The 14,453-nt window shown below is 49.8% G+C and overlaps 1 protein-coding gene across 5 annotated transcripts in view; it reads left to right on the top strand.

Annotated features, from left to right (window-relative positions):
- NFATC1 (nuclear factor of activated T cells 1) overlaps positions 1-14,453 on the top strand; it is a 116,010-nt gene that overhangs the window by 4,351 nt on the left and 97,206 nt on the right. For all 5 annotated transcript variants that reach the window (XM_075417043.1, XM_075417048.1, XM_075417046.1 and 2 more), the window contains exon 2: positions 3,481-4,579. In XM_075417043.1, coding sequence (XP_075273158.1) covers positions 3,481-4,579 — 1,099 coding nt within the window. The remainder of the gene's footprint in view (positions 1-3,480; positions 4,580-14,453) is intronic.

Genomic DNA, 14,453 nt, shown 5'->3' with positions numbered 1-14,453 from the left:
TTTTTAGAAAAACGCGGGTTTAGGAGTTCCACACCGAGCTCTTAGATGAGTGTCCCAGTAATGAGACGCCTGGAAAGTGGAGGGGCCTGAGCAAATGAAGTGTTGAAGTCGTAGTGAGAGAAGTACCTGGCTCCATTAGGCAATTTTGAAAGCACGAATTTAAACGCAGACCTAGACGTGCCTTCGTCTTTAGAAATGTAAAATAGCCCTCACCTTCTCTGAAGCCCCTCTGAGCTGCAGGTGTTCAGCATTCCTGTTTAAAGGATGTAAATAAAACCTGATGGGACTCGGTGTGTCGCAGCATCAGCTCGTTAAAGGCAGAAAGGAATAAAACCTTTGCTCTGTGAAACTGACTACAGAAAAACATAATCTACATTTTTTGTGTTGTCACCGGGTGAAACGTAATATGCGAAGACGTGCTCGCCAGTAAAGGGGTCCAATTTCTTGCCCTAGTTATACCTGATGTAAGTGTGGATGTGTTGGAACAGAGCCGTTGCGGACCTGCACTGGTCTATCCAGTACTGGGGTTTGGCTCGAGGTATTAAATACACTCTTGAGAGTGTCCTGGTAGCAAGTGCACTGGTCCTGGGGGCCTCCGTGGATCACGGACGTGACACCAGCTCCATGTTAGAGCACTACCTGCCTTTCGGCCCTATCGGCACTGCCAGAACGCCCTACGCGGCTGCGTTGTGTGATGCAGTTTCGTGCCTTGATAGCCACCTCCACCTCCCGTCCCTCAAGACTGGTGTTTTGTTTCTCTGTGTCTCATTCAGTCTGGTGAGGAAAACGTCGGCGTGTTACGGATGCTGACTGTGTGTGTGCATTTGATGAAGTTTGTGAATGTGGAAGTTGTGGAAAAGAACAACGTGTTTTTTCAGAAATTGTACCTGGTGATTTTTAGCTCACGAACGAAGGACTCGGTACTGTTCTGGGTTTGGGGCATTGATAGTTGGTGGGCATGCTTTCTACACGCTGCCTGAAAATTTAAGATACCTGAATACATTTGGAAGGCTTTGGATCGTGCTTCTTTAGATTCTGAGTACTAGAGTGAGAGAAGCTGTATGACACATTAGTTTTCTTGGCCATTTAAAAGTTAGCTTTTTAAAAATATGCATAATAGTTCTACAAGAGGCTGTTCCTGGCATTAGGGGAACTTGTTGCTTGGAGCACTTGAGGCTGTGTTTTAATTTAATTACCAGCATCCCAGCAGCTGTGCGGTGCCAGGGTCATCGCCTTCCTCTGGAGCTGGGGGAGGCGGTGGAGGGGCTGAAGATGACTTGAAGGCACTGCTTAGACTCTTTCTCTGAGTGAATTTCTGAAACGGAAAAGGTCTTACTACTGTTGTAGCACTTTGTTTTTGTTTTTTTTTCAATGGAGAGTGAGAGGGAAGTGGTGGTAGTCGTGGTGACGCGGCGCGTCCGTGAGGCAAGGCAGCAGCAAAAGGAGACCGATTTTGGAAGGAGGGCACTCTTATCCCCCAGGCAGATCTGCACCCCGCTGTGACCCCTGCACTCAGGTTATCTTCGTCGAAGTAGCACCTTTCTCCATCATTCCCGCCGGCCTTGTTGTTAGAATGGACTGTGAAGCTGCAGCCTGTGTTGAATAATCCAGTTTTATTTGTGGCACGCTCCGGTGTAATTTAATGACCCTTCCTCAGTAAATGGCCAGTCTCTGAAGGCAGGCGAGAGAGCGAGTTCCAAAGGTGCGTTGCTCGTCGTTCCTGTTACCTGACGTGACACACATCAGCTGGAACATCGCAGAGTTGCTGCGAAACCGCGGCAGCGCATTAATTTTTCCTGAGTACCGTTTGCCTTGGAGTCGTTGCCAGCGAGAAGGGCGAGCACGGGATCACCGGAGGATGACACCGGAGAGGGCTGCGCCGATAAACAAATGAAAGCGAATAGCCGGCTGCGCTGGCGTTACCAGCTCGGGGGCTCGTTTGCATCTGCGGCGCTGCCGGGGAGCGGGTTGCGTTGGGGATAACGAGCGGCTGCAGTAATTAACGCAGCTTTTCCGTGCGTCCCTAGGGAAGGCGGGCGAGGGTGACCGCGGAGGGAGCTTGCCTGCTGGGAGGGAAGGGGACAAGCTCCCTGTGCGGACCGGCTGCGGCCGGAGGGACGTGGAGTTTCCCCTCTGTCCTGCGGGAAGGTGCCGCTGCCGTAATAAACCTCAGGGAAGGCCGATGCGCTGCAGGCGCGGCTTGGGGCTGGGTGCATTTCCAGCCCGCTGAGGGGAACCTGCAGAACAGCATTACCCAGGCTCAAAGTTTGGCGGCTCTTGTCCCTGACAGAAAGGTTTTGCTGTCTTCTCCCAGTCAGGCAGGAGGTGCTGGCGTTAGGGGCTCTGGCCCACATGTGCTGGTGACGCAGAGCTTCCCCGTATCGCAAGGGACGGGGTGGGTGACTCCTGGTTCTGCCGCTGCTCGGAGCACCAGGGCACGTTGCCCTTGGCTGAGGGCTGCCCGTCTCCCCGCGCACGGCCCACCCGTGTCTGTGGGTGGCAGAGAGAGACGCGCGTGCAGCCCGGGACGGGGGAGAGGGGCTGAAGGGGTCCCTTTGGCAGGCCGACGGTGAGGCGGGGCGGTGTTGGTCTCCTGCGGACCAGCTCCAAGATACTGGTCCCCGCAGCGCAGCAGGGACGGAGGGACGTGAAGGGCGGGTTGCTCCCCTGTGCTGGGTCGGGGAGCCCACCGGCACAAGTCCGTGACGTGATGATCCGTCACCTTCCCAGTTTTCTGTACTGACTGTGCAGCGCTGCTGTTACTTTTATACACCCGGAGCTGTTAGACAGTCGGACCGCTGGCCAACGGCGCGCTGCTGGCAGCGCTCGGTCTGGCGCGTGCGATAACCGGCAGTTTCAGCTGTCGCGGAGCGGCGAGGCATCCATGTTTATCCTTCACCTGGCCTCTGCCAGTTGCGCTGGAGGATAAGTGGTCCCAGAAACCAGAGCAGGTCGATAGATCCATCTCATTCCAAAATCCTAGTTAACTGGAACCAGTTGGAAACTTGCTGTAATGGAAATTTCGGTTGTGTATAATTCTTTTAACAGAATGCAGTTGACCACGTTCTTTGCCTTAGTCGGCCTCCGCTTTTGTTTTTTGTGTATTCCAGCTTTTCAGAGGGGGAATTAGGCTCGCTTACGTAAAAGCACGTCTCTTGAGCAGCACAGCAGTCTCTGAATCCTGAAGCAGCGTTGTTTGAGGACTTGATTTTTTGCTCTGCAGATTCACATAAGAAGAGCATCCTCGAGACAGACTCCGTCCATGTACATCCTCCTCCCAAGAGTGCTTGTCTTGTGCTGTTCAGTTAGTGGCGTTTTGGAGGATGCTGGTCTGCAGCTTCTCCCTTAGCATGGCATGGCTGAGGGCTGCGTTGTTGTGTGTTGTGCCATGTCCCTGCGCTCCAGCTGGGTATGTTACTAAGTGAGTAGATTTGTGCAGCACCTCATACAATTCTTTTTTGTTTGTTTGTTTGTTTCCAGAACACTATAATTACGCATCTTCAAACGTAAATGCTGGCTTGCCTCTAAATGTGGCACATTCCTCATTGTCATCTCCATGTCATGGCCTTCAGACATCAAATCCCGTCATTTCAGTTGTCCCATCAACAAACCATCCTTCTGGATACGGAGGACACATGGACAGCGGGGCCTCCGAGTATTACGTGCCACCAAACATCAGACCTAATGGAGCTCCAGCGCTGGAGAGCCCTAGAATTGAGATCACTTCTTACATGGGACTTCATCATAACAACAACCAGTTTTTCCACGATGAGGTCGAGGAGGCCATCCCAAACGCCAAGCGGTCGCCTTCCACTGCCACTTTGAACTTGCCGAACATCGAGGCGTACAGAGACCCGTCCTGCCTGAGTCCAGCGAGTAGCTTGTCTTCCAGGAGCTGCAACTCTGAAGCGTCTTCCTACGAGTCCAACTACTCGTATCCATACACTTCACCCCAGACCTCTCCGTGGCAGTCGCCGTGTGTCTCTCCGAAGACCACCGACACAGAGGAGGGCTACCAGCGCAGCATGGTGGCCTGCACTTTGCTCACTTCCCCGAGGCACTCTCCATCGACATCTCCCAGGACAAGCATCACGGAGGAGAACTGGCTGGGGGCTCGCAACTCCAGGCCTCCGTCTCCCTGCAATAAGAGAAAGTACAGCCTCAATGGCCGGCAGACCTCCTACTCCCCGCACCACTCCCCCACGCCTTCTCCACAAAACTCGCCGCGGGTGAGCGTCACGGACGAGACGTGGCTGGGGAACACCAACCAGTACACCAGCTCCGCCATCGTCGCCGCCATCAACGCCCTCACCACCGACAGCACCATAGATATGAACGATGGGATTCCCATCAAGTCGAGGAAGACCGCCATTGACCACACCCCATCCATGACTCTCAAAACGGAACCAGCTGGCGAGGATCACGGGACCATATCGCCAACTGCCGACTTGTCACCAGAAGACTTCTCCAGCTTTCAGCACATCAGGAAAGGAAACTTCTGTGAGCAGTACCTGTCTGTGCCACAGCATCCCTACCAGTGGGCCAAACCAAAGCCTCTGTCTCCGACATCCTACATGAGGTGAGGAACCCCGACTTAGAGGGCAATCCTGGTAGTATCTTTAATGCATGCTTTTTTTCCCCTCCTTCCCCTTCCTGTCTCTGCTTCCTGCTAAAGCTGCCCATCCGCTCATTCCACTTGGCTGTATCTTGTGACGCTGCCTCTGTTGTTGGTGGGGCGTGACCGTGAGAGGCTGTTCTAGGAGCTGGCCATGCGTGGGTTGTAAGTGGTTATCTGCTTCCCAGGGGACGAGCCCCAGCCCAGGCAGTCTGAAGGTGGGTCCAGGGGAGGGCCACAAAGAAGATCCGAGGGCTGGAGCACCTCTCCTGTGAGGAAAGGCTGAGAGAGTTGGGGCTGTTCAGCCTGGAGAAGAGAAGGCTGCGGGGAGGTCTTATGGCAGCCTTCCAGTACCTGAAGGGGCCTACAAGAAGGATTGGAAAAATATTTTTAGCAGGGCTTGTTGTGGTAGGACAAGGAGCGATGGCTTTAAACTAAGAGAGGGCAGATTTAGACTAGATACAAGGAAGAAATTTTTTACGATAAGGGTGATGAAACACTGGAACTGGTTGCCCAGAGAGGTAGTGGAGGCCCCATCCCTGGAAGCATTCAAGGCCAGGTTGGATGAGGTTCTGAGCACCCAGGTCTAGTTGAAGATGTCCCTGCTCACTGCAGGGGGGTTGGGCTAGATGACCTCTAAAGGTCTCTTCAAACCCAAAGCATTCTATGGTTCTATGAAGTGGGGTACTCAGAAGCTCACTGGGCAGCAGGACAATTTGGTGCCATCAAACCGGTAGCTTTACTTTGATAGTTCATCATGTCTTAGTATGTTTTTATTGCAGGACGAGGAGGTGGTCTCATTATTGTGGCTCTTGCAGGGCCTTTTATGTTGACGCTTTATAGGCAGTGAATACAAACAGGATAGGAATATAGTTCTTTTGTGCGTTATTTCTGCTTTTACTTCGCTTCGTCTGAAAGCTGCTTATCAATTTTCTTTTCCTATCTGTGTTGGACGGTGATCTTTTTTCCCCCTTCCCCACCATTTTTATGTTTAATGAATAACACCTTATTTGTCAGCTGCTAACACTCAGTATACTGGTCACACTTATTGATCACAAGAGGACTCCGGGTGGGAAGCACCACGGAATAGCCAGAATTATATCCATTGCGTTCTCTTTCGGTCTTGGTTATGGTCCTTATTTTGAAGTCTTCTGAAGGCTGTGTATGCAGAAGCAAGTGGTGCAGGAAAAGAGTGCTACTTTCCAAAAGTTTGCGGGCTGTTCCCTGCCGCTGGTTGTGATGGCCACCTCCTCTCCTCTTCCTCCCCCAGCACACCTGGCTGCTTGCTTCTGACAGCAAAGCTGTCTTGCTCAAAATTACAAAAGTGGATGCATAGCTGAAATGTTTTAATTAGCGATACATCCCCCGGCTCTCAACCTTGTCAGGCTCACTTTTCTCCAGCCAGCACCTCTCTGCCACGTGCTGTCTCCCAGGACTGAGACTGAGCGTTCCACGACCCTTTGCGTTACACCATGTAGTGCTGTGGTCCCCTTCCTCATCATTCTTCTCCTCCTCCTTCTCCTCTCTGTGTAGCCCAAGCTCCTTGCGGGACGCTGGCTCAGTTCGGTGCTGGGAAGTGCAGCAGCCCCTCTGGGTCTGGCCGCGCCGTCCCGAGGCAGGCGCTCGCTGCATTGCGGAGCTGGGATGGGGACTTTGAACACCAGGGAAATCCTTGAGAGCCTTCCCGTGTACTTAAAAAAAAAAAAAGCCTTTTATGTTCTGCCACTGAAGTGCGAAGTAGCCCGTGCTGAGCAGAGGGGCTGGCCGTTGGCTTTTGCGCTGGGGGGCTACTTGCTGCCGAAGACTTCGAGGGCAGCAATGGGACAGTTTGGCCAAACAGGCTTTTATCTTTCCCTTGCAGTGAGCAGCCCCAAGGCACTTTGCTGCCGTCCGTCCGGAGGCACCCGGTGGGCCTGGGCGCTAACACAAACAAGAAAGGTGAAGTGTACAAAACGGAGCCCCACTACGTTGTGTATTTAACATTTTTTTCCACTGTTTTGGTCTTGTATAAAGTATGTTTCCTGGTTCGCAATATGTTTCCATGTGATCTCATTAACTCGTGCTCTGGGGCAGTTGGAAGTTACTGTCGCAATGTGATTTTAAGTTATTTTACCAATCAGATACACTGACCGTGCTTCCTTCCACCAAAAATACCTCTCGTTTTATGTATATGAAAGCGCTGGGCAACTGAGCACGGACGTCAACAGGATCAGAGCCTACGCAACAGAAACGATGTTATTTTAAATCTTTCCAAAAAAATTGGTTAAGAATTTGTCACAACAGAGCTGGATTTTTTTTCCTGTTATGTTACACATCTGTTCTGTTTCAAACGCGAGGGCTGGAGGGGTGGGTTCCAACAAACAACTCGGGCTCCAAAATCTACCCGGTCATAATGATTTCGAGATAACCAGATATGATTACCTCCTCTGTCTCTTCCTGAATACGCGGGGCAATTTTCATCAAAAGCCAACATGCCTTGGAAAATCACTGACGCCTTTCCCTCCCTCTCCTGCATTCCCGTCTCTTTGAGGGCAGGAGGGAGCAGGCAGTCCCGAGGCTTTACAGCGGGCGTCAGTCTAAAAGGGAAACTGTTTTTTTGTATTGTTTCTAAAATTGATGATGTTTTTCATTTGTTGTAGTTGAAGCTCAATCCACTTTAGGCTTTTCAAGTCCCAGAGCAAAGGAATAGTAAGAGTATGTAATAGTAAGATTGTAATAACGCCTGCCTTAACAGAGACAGAATCACAGACTCACAGAATGTTAGGGGTTGGAAGGGACCTCTGGGGGTCATCCAGTCCAACCCCCCTGCCGAAGCAGGGTCACCTACAGCAGGCTGCACAGGACCGTGTCCAGGCGGGTCTTGAATATCTCCAGAGAAGGAGACTCCACAACCTCCCTGGGCAGCCTGTTCCAGGGCTCCGTCACCCTCAGAGTGAAGAAGTTCTTCCTCGTGTTCAGCTGGAACTTCCTCTGCTTCAGTTTGTGCCCGTTGCCCCTTGTCCTGTCGCTGGGCACCACTGAAAAGAGTCTGGCCCTGTCCTCCTGACACCCACCCTTCAGATATTTATAAGCATTTATAAGGTCCCCTCGCAGCCTTCTCTTCTTCAGGCTGAACAAGCCCAGCTGTGCCTCCTGCTTCTCCTGGGTGCTTACGAGGACCCGCTCCCCAGGCTGTGGGCTCTTCGGAGCAGGTTTGGGATCGCCTGTCCCCCTCGAGGGCTGTGAATGCGTGGCTCTGTTCCTGCACGGGACTCGTGGGTGCTGAGGGTCACGAGACGGCATGAGATGGCAGAGCCCGATGCCACCACTGAGGCTGGAGATGCGCAGGGTGACCCGGGTCTGCTGGGGAGTTGTCTGCGGCGCTTCAGTTGCAGCCCAGGGCCTTGTGCCAGATCTTTGGATGTAGAAAATATTTAGAGACTGAGCAGAGATTTTCAGGGGAAGCTTTGGAACAGACCCAGAGGTAGTGATGGCAGTCGTACCTTTTCCAGACCACAACGGATTACCTAAATGCACCAATCTGCCTCAGAAACTGGAGGTAAATTATTATGTGGAGAGTCAAGAGATGGTTTTTGTGAATTTCTGCTTTAGCTTTTAGCTCCAAGGTCTTTTTTTATTTCAGCATTTATGCATTGTGCTGTCTCCCTCGCATGCAAGAAGTTTCTGTCTATGGTCCCTCTTTTATTGTTAATGTAGCCAACAGTTTAAAAAGAAGTGCTCTGCCAGGCAGTTACTGTATGAGCAGGTGATGCTCTGTGTTTCTCGAGCCCTTGCTGTCTCAGTGGTGACATTTCTCCATCACTTCTCAGTGCTGGGTGGTGCAGAATCTCTCACGGGCAAAAATGTCAAAGTCAAAATGGAAGTACGGGACTGGACTTCTGCCTGCGGGCGTGGGGGCAGTGCTAGTCACTGTTTCCAAAGCTAAAATGCCATTTTTATTTGTTTACCCGCTCATTAGCACGTCCTGAATCATCCTGTGTTACAACAAGAAGTATAGGCACTCACGAAAGCGCCGGGTTTCTGAGTATCCCACACGTTTTTTATGACTTCCTCCTGAGCCGCTGTATCTGACTAAACACAACCTGCCGTTTCCCAGAGACAGTTTCTTACTCGTTGAAAAGTAATGCATTGCAGTTACTTCAAGCGTCATCAGTTTAATCCAAGAAGTGTATTGGCCTGCAACACTGGAGTTTTCGTTAAATGTAGTGTGTTTTGGGGGGAGGGGGAAGAGAAATGGTTGGGTTTTTTGGTCGGGCGTATGGCATCTATGAGGTCTACCACACCAAAAGGAGCTTCCAGGAAGAGACACGCCGTTCCAGGTGGCTTGTAAAAGCTCCCCACTCTGTTTTCTTGTGCAGTTTGTTGGGTTTTTTTAACCGTTGAAAGCCACATTTTCTTTAGCTGCAGTCTCTTATTCAGCCTCAAAAATATACGTGTATGTTCTTGACCTCACAGACATGGGGTCGTGTAGTTTTGCGTCTGGAAGCTGCAGTTTGCACCCAGAGAATGTATGGCTGGATACCTGCCTTACCAGTTGCAAAAGCATGTTTGACTTTCATCTGCATCAATGGGCTTGTTTATTTTTTTGGATTCCACTTTCATGACTGTGACAGTGTTAAACTCAGGCATGCAAAAATCATTCATTGAGGCCCCAAACCATATGATTTCCTTAAAAATTGTCATTTTAACATGTGGCATATTTTTTCCTTCTCTTTCTTTTGATTTGTGGACCTTTCAGATGCTCTTGATGCTTGTTTGTTTAGTTTTGTTTTTGTTTTTTTTAAATAGAAGTTTTGGTCCAGATCATGAGATAGAGAACAGCCTTACTTGGGAGAAGTTGAGTTTCTCAAGAAACTGGGGTTTTCTGAGGGTGGAAAAGGGCACCAGCTATCTTAAGATGAGACAGTCACGGGTGCAGCAGCACCGGAGTTGCTGACCTGCACGTTCGTGGCGAACTGGTATGTTTATGGCGAGCGAGAGGAAGTTCCTCAGACAAAGCAAAGGCAGGGCTGCCTGGGCATAGACCCGATGCCGTGGGGACTTGTGGCTGTGTGTTGGTGACCATCTCCTGGGACTCGTTAGCGTTAATTGAGGGGCTGGGGCAGTGGACAGGGAAGAGCCCGCAATGCTGCTAACCTTTTTCTCTCTCCTGCTATGTTTGTGTTGGATGGGGACATGTAGATGCTGCAACAAGTTTGGCCTGCCACCACGCAGCAGCGACTTGTGATTGCATTGGGTTGCTGTACCGTAAGGCTGAAGGCTGCTTGGAAGCCTGTCTCAGTAAACTGATTTGTTTGTTTGCTTGTCTGTTTGATTTAATCCTCCCCACGCTTTCTCCTGACTGTGTTTCAGTTCATTCAAAGGGCCCTGTGAGCATCTTATTAATGGCCTTCCTTCACCAGCTCACTTTAGCACTGTGTGATTCTAAATAAAGAACGAGCAGAGCTGTGATGCCGGCCACTTCTTATCTCTGCTCCCACAGCAAGAGTTTCTTCTTCCTTCTCTAAGCCAACAAATGCAAAATTTCCCATGCAAATCCATCTCTGAATGTGAAATTTTAGGACGCTGGTGTTAAGTGGTACCCGGGAGCATGACGACAACTTGCGCTTTCAGACTTCGGCGTGAGGAATTCCCGTGCGCCGCATGCACTCCGCGGAGGAGCTGCTTGCTCCGCATGCCAGCAAAATGCAGCCAAGTCTGGGGTGGGACGCAGCATCTATTTTAACAGCTCGCAGCCAGATTGCTCGATTGGCAGACAGGAAATTAAAAAAAAAAAAAGAGAGCAAAATCTACCCACATTAACTCATAGGTGAAACATAAAGCAGGTATATTTTTCTTGCCACCATCAAGTTGGTGGACACGTAGGCATCATCGTTGTTTTCTTCCTCTTCCAAAAAACACTTAAGGATCATTAACAGACATCCGCTTTGATGTGAGACGTGGGTAATAAATAATAAATTGTAACCATATTTGCATTTGGTGCACAGTTGGAGCAGGGGCAAGCTAGCAGCCTGGTAAAAGTTTCAGCAGCCCTGTGGTTCCTCTAGTTTATGTTTTTCTGTCTGAAGGATCACTCCCTGTTAGAAAAGAGAAGTTCAGTGCAGGGCACCCGGTCTCAGCCACTTGCTTGAGTTTGGGTGCCGAAGCTCGCTGCAGCGCTGCTCTTCCAGGCAGGGGCTCGTGCCGCTGTCAGGCAGCGGTCTGGGGTAGGTGACTCCACGCCGTGGGACGCGGCCACGGAGCAGGGTTAGTCACTGTGCGCAACTGGCAGTCCTGCTGCCACCCTTTGCACAGCAGCCGAGTTAAGGACACAAAGGTTTGCAGAGCTCTTTTTCAAATGGCCTTGGGCATCTAGTAGCTTAGAAAGCGTAATGGCAATTTAATTCCCAAATGCATAGCAGTCATGTGAAAATCGGGCTTAAACACCTTTGCAAAGTTGAGTAGAAGTTTTTGGCTTGGTTTCCTCCCTGTCTATGCCATATTCCAGTGTGCTGCTTAGTATCTTTTTTTTTTTTTTTTTTTTGTAACTTGATAAATCTTTCTGCTAAAGGCAGAAGTCAGCCAGACTGGATAATCTGTTTTTGATTTAATCATATTGTGTATCTGGTGTATGCAAAATAAATCACTATTCATGTGTTTAGTAATCTGATTTATGTAGGATGGAGTTACACCGAGCGAGTTTGCTACAGCCTAGTGCCAGGTTTCATGTACCCGCCTTGAAACAACCATCCCTCGTTACAGCATTTAGGAGGACTACAGTTAGAGTTATTATGGCGTGGAAAGGAATGGGACAGGTTTTCAGTTGGTGGAAAATTCGATCTGAGGGAAATACACTGATGTATATTTGATAGGAAGACTGCATGAAGACCTTCTATTGCTCCTCTTGACCCCTGCGAGGGGCCCTGCTCCCCTCTGCCCGATGCTGGCTAGGTGAGGTAGTTTGGGCCTTTTCAAATTGCTAAGGTTTATTTGCAGCAGCCAGATTTGATTTTACCACTACACCATTTGCTTGGTGACTTTTTCCTTTAACCACGTTTAGCCGCAGGAAATGAAGTGCATGATGAAGATAACCTATCATAGGAAATAGCTCTGGCAGCTCCAGCCCGTGACACTGTTAAATGCATCACTCTGCTTCCTTTATCAGGAAAACTGCCATTAATTGTCAATTTATAATTGGGCAGGTGGTAGTTTGGAATTTCAGTGATAGATTGCAGACTAACAGCAAACTGTATTTTTATTTTCAGGCTTTACTTGAGGACATTAATTTTACAGCTTAATTATACTGTCTTTCTCAGGTGCTGATTTGAAGGGGTTTTTTGTGGGTTTTTTTGTTTTTTAAAGAGATATAATTAGTTATGGAACTATTACTTCCAGGTAGGTTAAAAAACTATTAATTGCTATTACTTACTTCCAGGTATGTTAAAAAAAAGCCCTCATCACTTGAGGGCTACATGCTACCGGTCAGAGTTGTCCTTTTTAATGAAGTGCTAAAAATTTATAATCTGGTAGACGTTGTGTCTTCAGAAAAAAAAAATCCATGAAGTGAGAATTTATTTAAAACCAGAAACATCTGTTTAAAAATGTGTTCTGATCATCACCAGGAGAGACACAGCTGTTTTGCTCTGCTCTTTGTCATTTATCATTAGTCAAATGTCGTTTATCCGGAATTGTTTTTTTTTGCGAGAGTGACTTTTTCAGGCTAAAGTATGTGTACCTAATGTGCTAGACAAAGAAGAGTGGCTGTATACAATGGGCAATCGACTGTCGTTTTTTTGCTGTCTCTTTGCTGAGTGTCTTAACAGCGGAAGAGCTTCTCCTCGCCCCCAGGGTGGGCCCTGGCCATTTTGGGGGGAAGGCCTGCACAGGAGCTCGGACGATGTAGTAGCCTGCCTCTGGCTAAGGCTGGGGCTCCCATGCTTGAGGATGGGGTAGCCAAATTCAGGATTTGTCCCTGGCAGGGTCTTGCCTCCGCAGAGAGTGCCCCGCTGGCTCCTGCTGGGTCCAGATGTTCTTGGCAGCTGGGAGACCTCACAGAGGCAACATCTTTCTGTCAGATGAGCTTGCATTTGGGCTGAGCTGGGAGCTATATGGCTACTGTCTTCTCTCCTCCTCTGTTGTTTTTGAGGATGCTTGGTGTCCTGAGGGCTGGAGAGCAGAGCAGCTGGAAGTTCGGAGCCTGCGTCTCGTTAGCAAGCCTTACTGGGGTAGCGGGGGGTGCCGAGGGCATGAGGGTGGTCCTGGTCCTCGCCCTGGGCTGGGACTTGGTGCCTCCAGCTGGCCCCTGTAATGCATGTGGTGCGGGTCTGTAGGGATTCACATCACATGGCTCGGGTTTATGAGCAGCGAAGAACCATCGTGTAGGGAAACTTGGCACCACCTGAAGCCGCATCAGTGTACATGCACATAGACACTAGCAGAGAGAAGTTAAATATGCTGCTGATAAAGGGCTGGATAAGCACTTTATAAAAAAAAGAAAAAGCTGGTGCAAGAGGTTAAAGGGTCCTGCGGTGGGAGACAGCAGGGATGCTTTGGGGGGTGCGGGAGCTGTAATGGCTGAGGAGCCACAGGCGCGCTGGGTTAGCGTGTGGGTCCCTGGGACGGGGAAAGGGAGTGTTCAGTCTCCGGCTGAATGTGTGTTTATAGCGTGTGCGTCCAGCACGGGAGCTCTTCTGCATCCTTTCCCTCCCAGCCTGCTTGTTGCAGACGTGATTCGCACCGCTCGGGCCGTCCTTGTACCGGGGCTGTAGCGGCGAGGCGGGGGGCTGGTGAATCCCCGGCGGCCAGCCTCCTCGCAGGCTGCGGCGAGAGCTCGCGAGCCCTTCAGCGTCCTCGTCTGCCTGTTGCGGTGGGACGAGCCCTCTCGCCGTGGCGAGCCCCAGTCCACCCAGTCCGTGGTGACGACAAAGAGTCGAGGACTGACCGTGGTTTTCTGCTTGGTGGTCGTCTTCTCCAGGCTGATGGGAGAGATAATAAAGCTTGAAGTAAGAGGGCAGGGTAGTGTGTTGCGGTTGTGCTGTTTAACTACTGGTGAAGGGCACTCGGTGAGGAGAATTCACCAAGGGAAAGCATATACGCTAGGCAGAAAATCAGTGTTTTTGTCATGAGGCTTTTTGCTTTGATTTTAATATCAATAAATTTGTCTCAGGCCTGCAGTTTCTGCAGTGCTTGTTTGTTTCTTTTTTCTTTTTTTTCTTGACTCCAAGTGTCAGCTGGGCATTTCTTACAGCCCAGCTCTCCTGACTATTTTCAAGTGTGGAAGTGGGTTGCTAAGAATGACACTTCCTCACCGTCGCATGCTGTCGGGCCTGCTGGCTTGTGTGATGGTAATGAGTCCTTAATATTCCAGTTAATTGCCGCGTCAGTAGAGGGCTGGAAGAGTGAGCTGGATTTTCTTTGGGCTTGTGCGTCATTGCTGGTAGGATTTGTCAGCAATTTCTGACTTCAGAGCTTGCTCCCTTGCAGTGCATGAACCAGAACGAGCTCGGCTTTGCTTGGAGACTCTCTGGCGAAGTTTTCTGTTGGGAAGGAACCTGGGAAGTGGCTTACTTTCTTCTTTCCACTCTCTGTAAACTGAGCAGATTTGTTGAAACCCGTTTGATTCATTAAATGCAGAAATCCTCCAGAGCTGTTTTGGCATTCGCTTTCACCGCAGAAATCCTCTTCCTTAAATTCCTCTGCGTCTTCCCACTTTCCTTTCTCCTTTTGGTTCAAGAATCAATCTATTAAAATATTTGTAAGCTCTATCTTAACATTTTTCCATTTTGTTTACAAATTGGATAGCATCTGGGCCGTCAGATACGCTCAACCCATAAATCTTCGTGAAATAACCATTACCTTC

Source organism: Opisthocomus hoazin, chromosome 3 (assembly GCF_030867145.1).
Source record: "Opisthocomus hoazin isolate bOpiHoa1 chromosome 3, bOpiHoa1.hap1, whole genome shotgun sequence".
Taxonomy (NCBI): domain Eukaryota; kingdom Metazoa; phylum Chordata; class Aves; order Opisthocomiformes; family Opisthocomidae; genus Opisthocomus; species Opisthocomus hoazin.
This window is presented reverse-complemented; position numbering and strand designations above follow the sequence as displayed.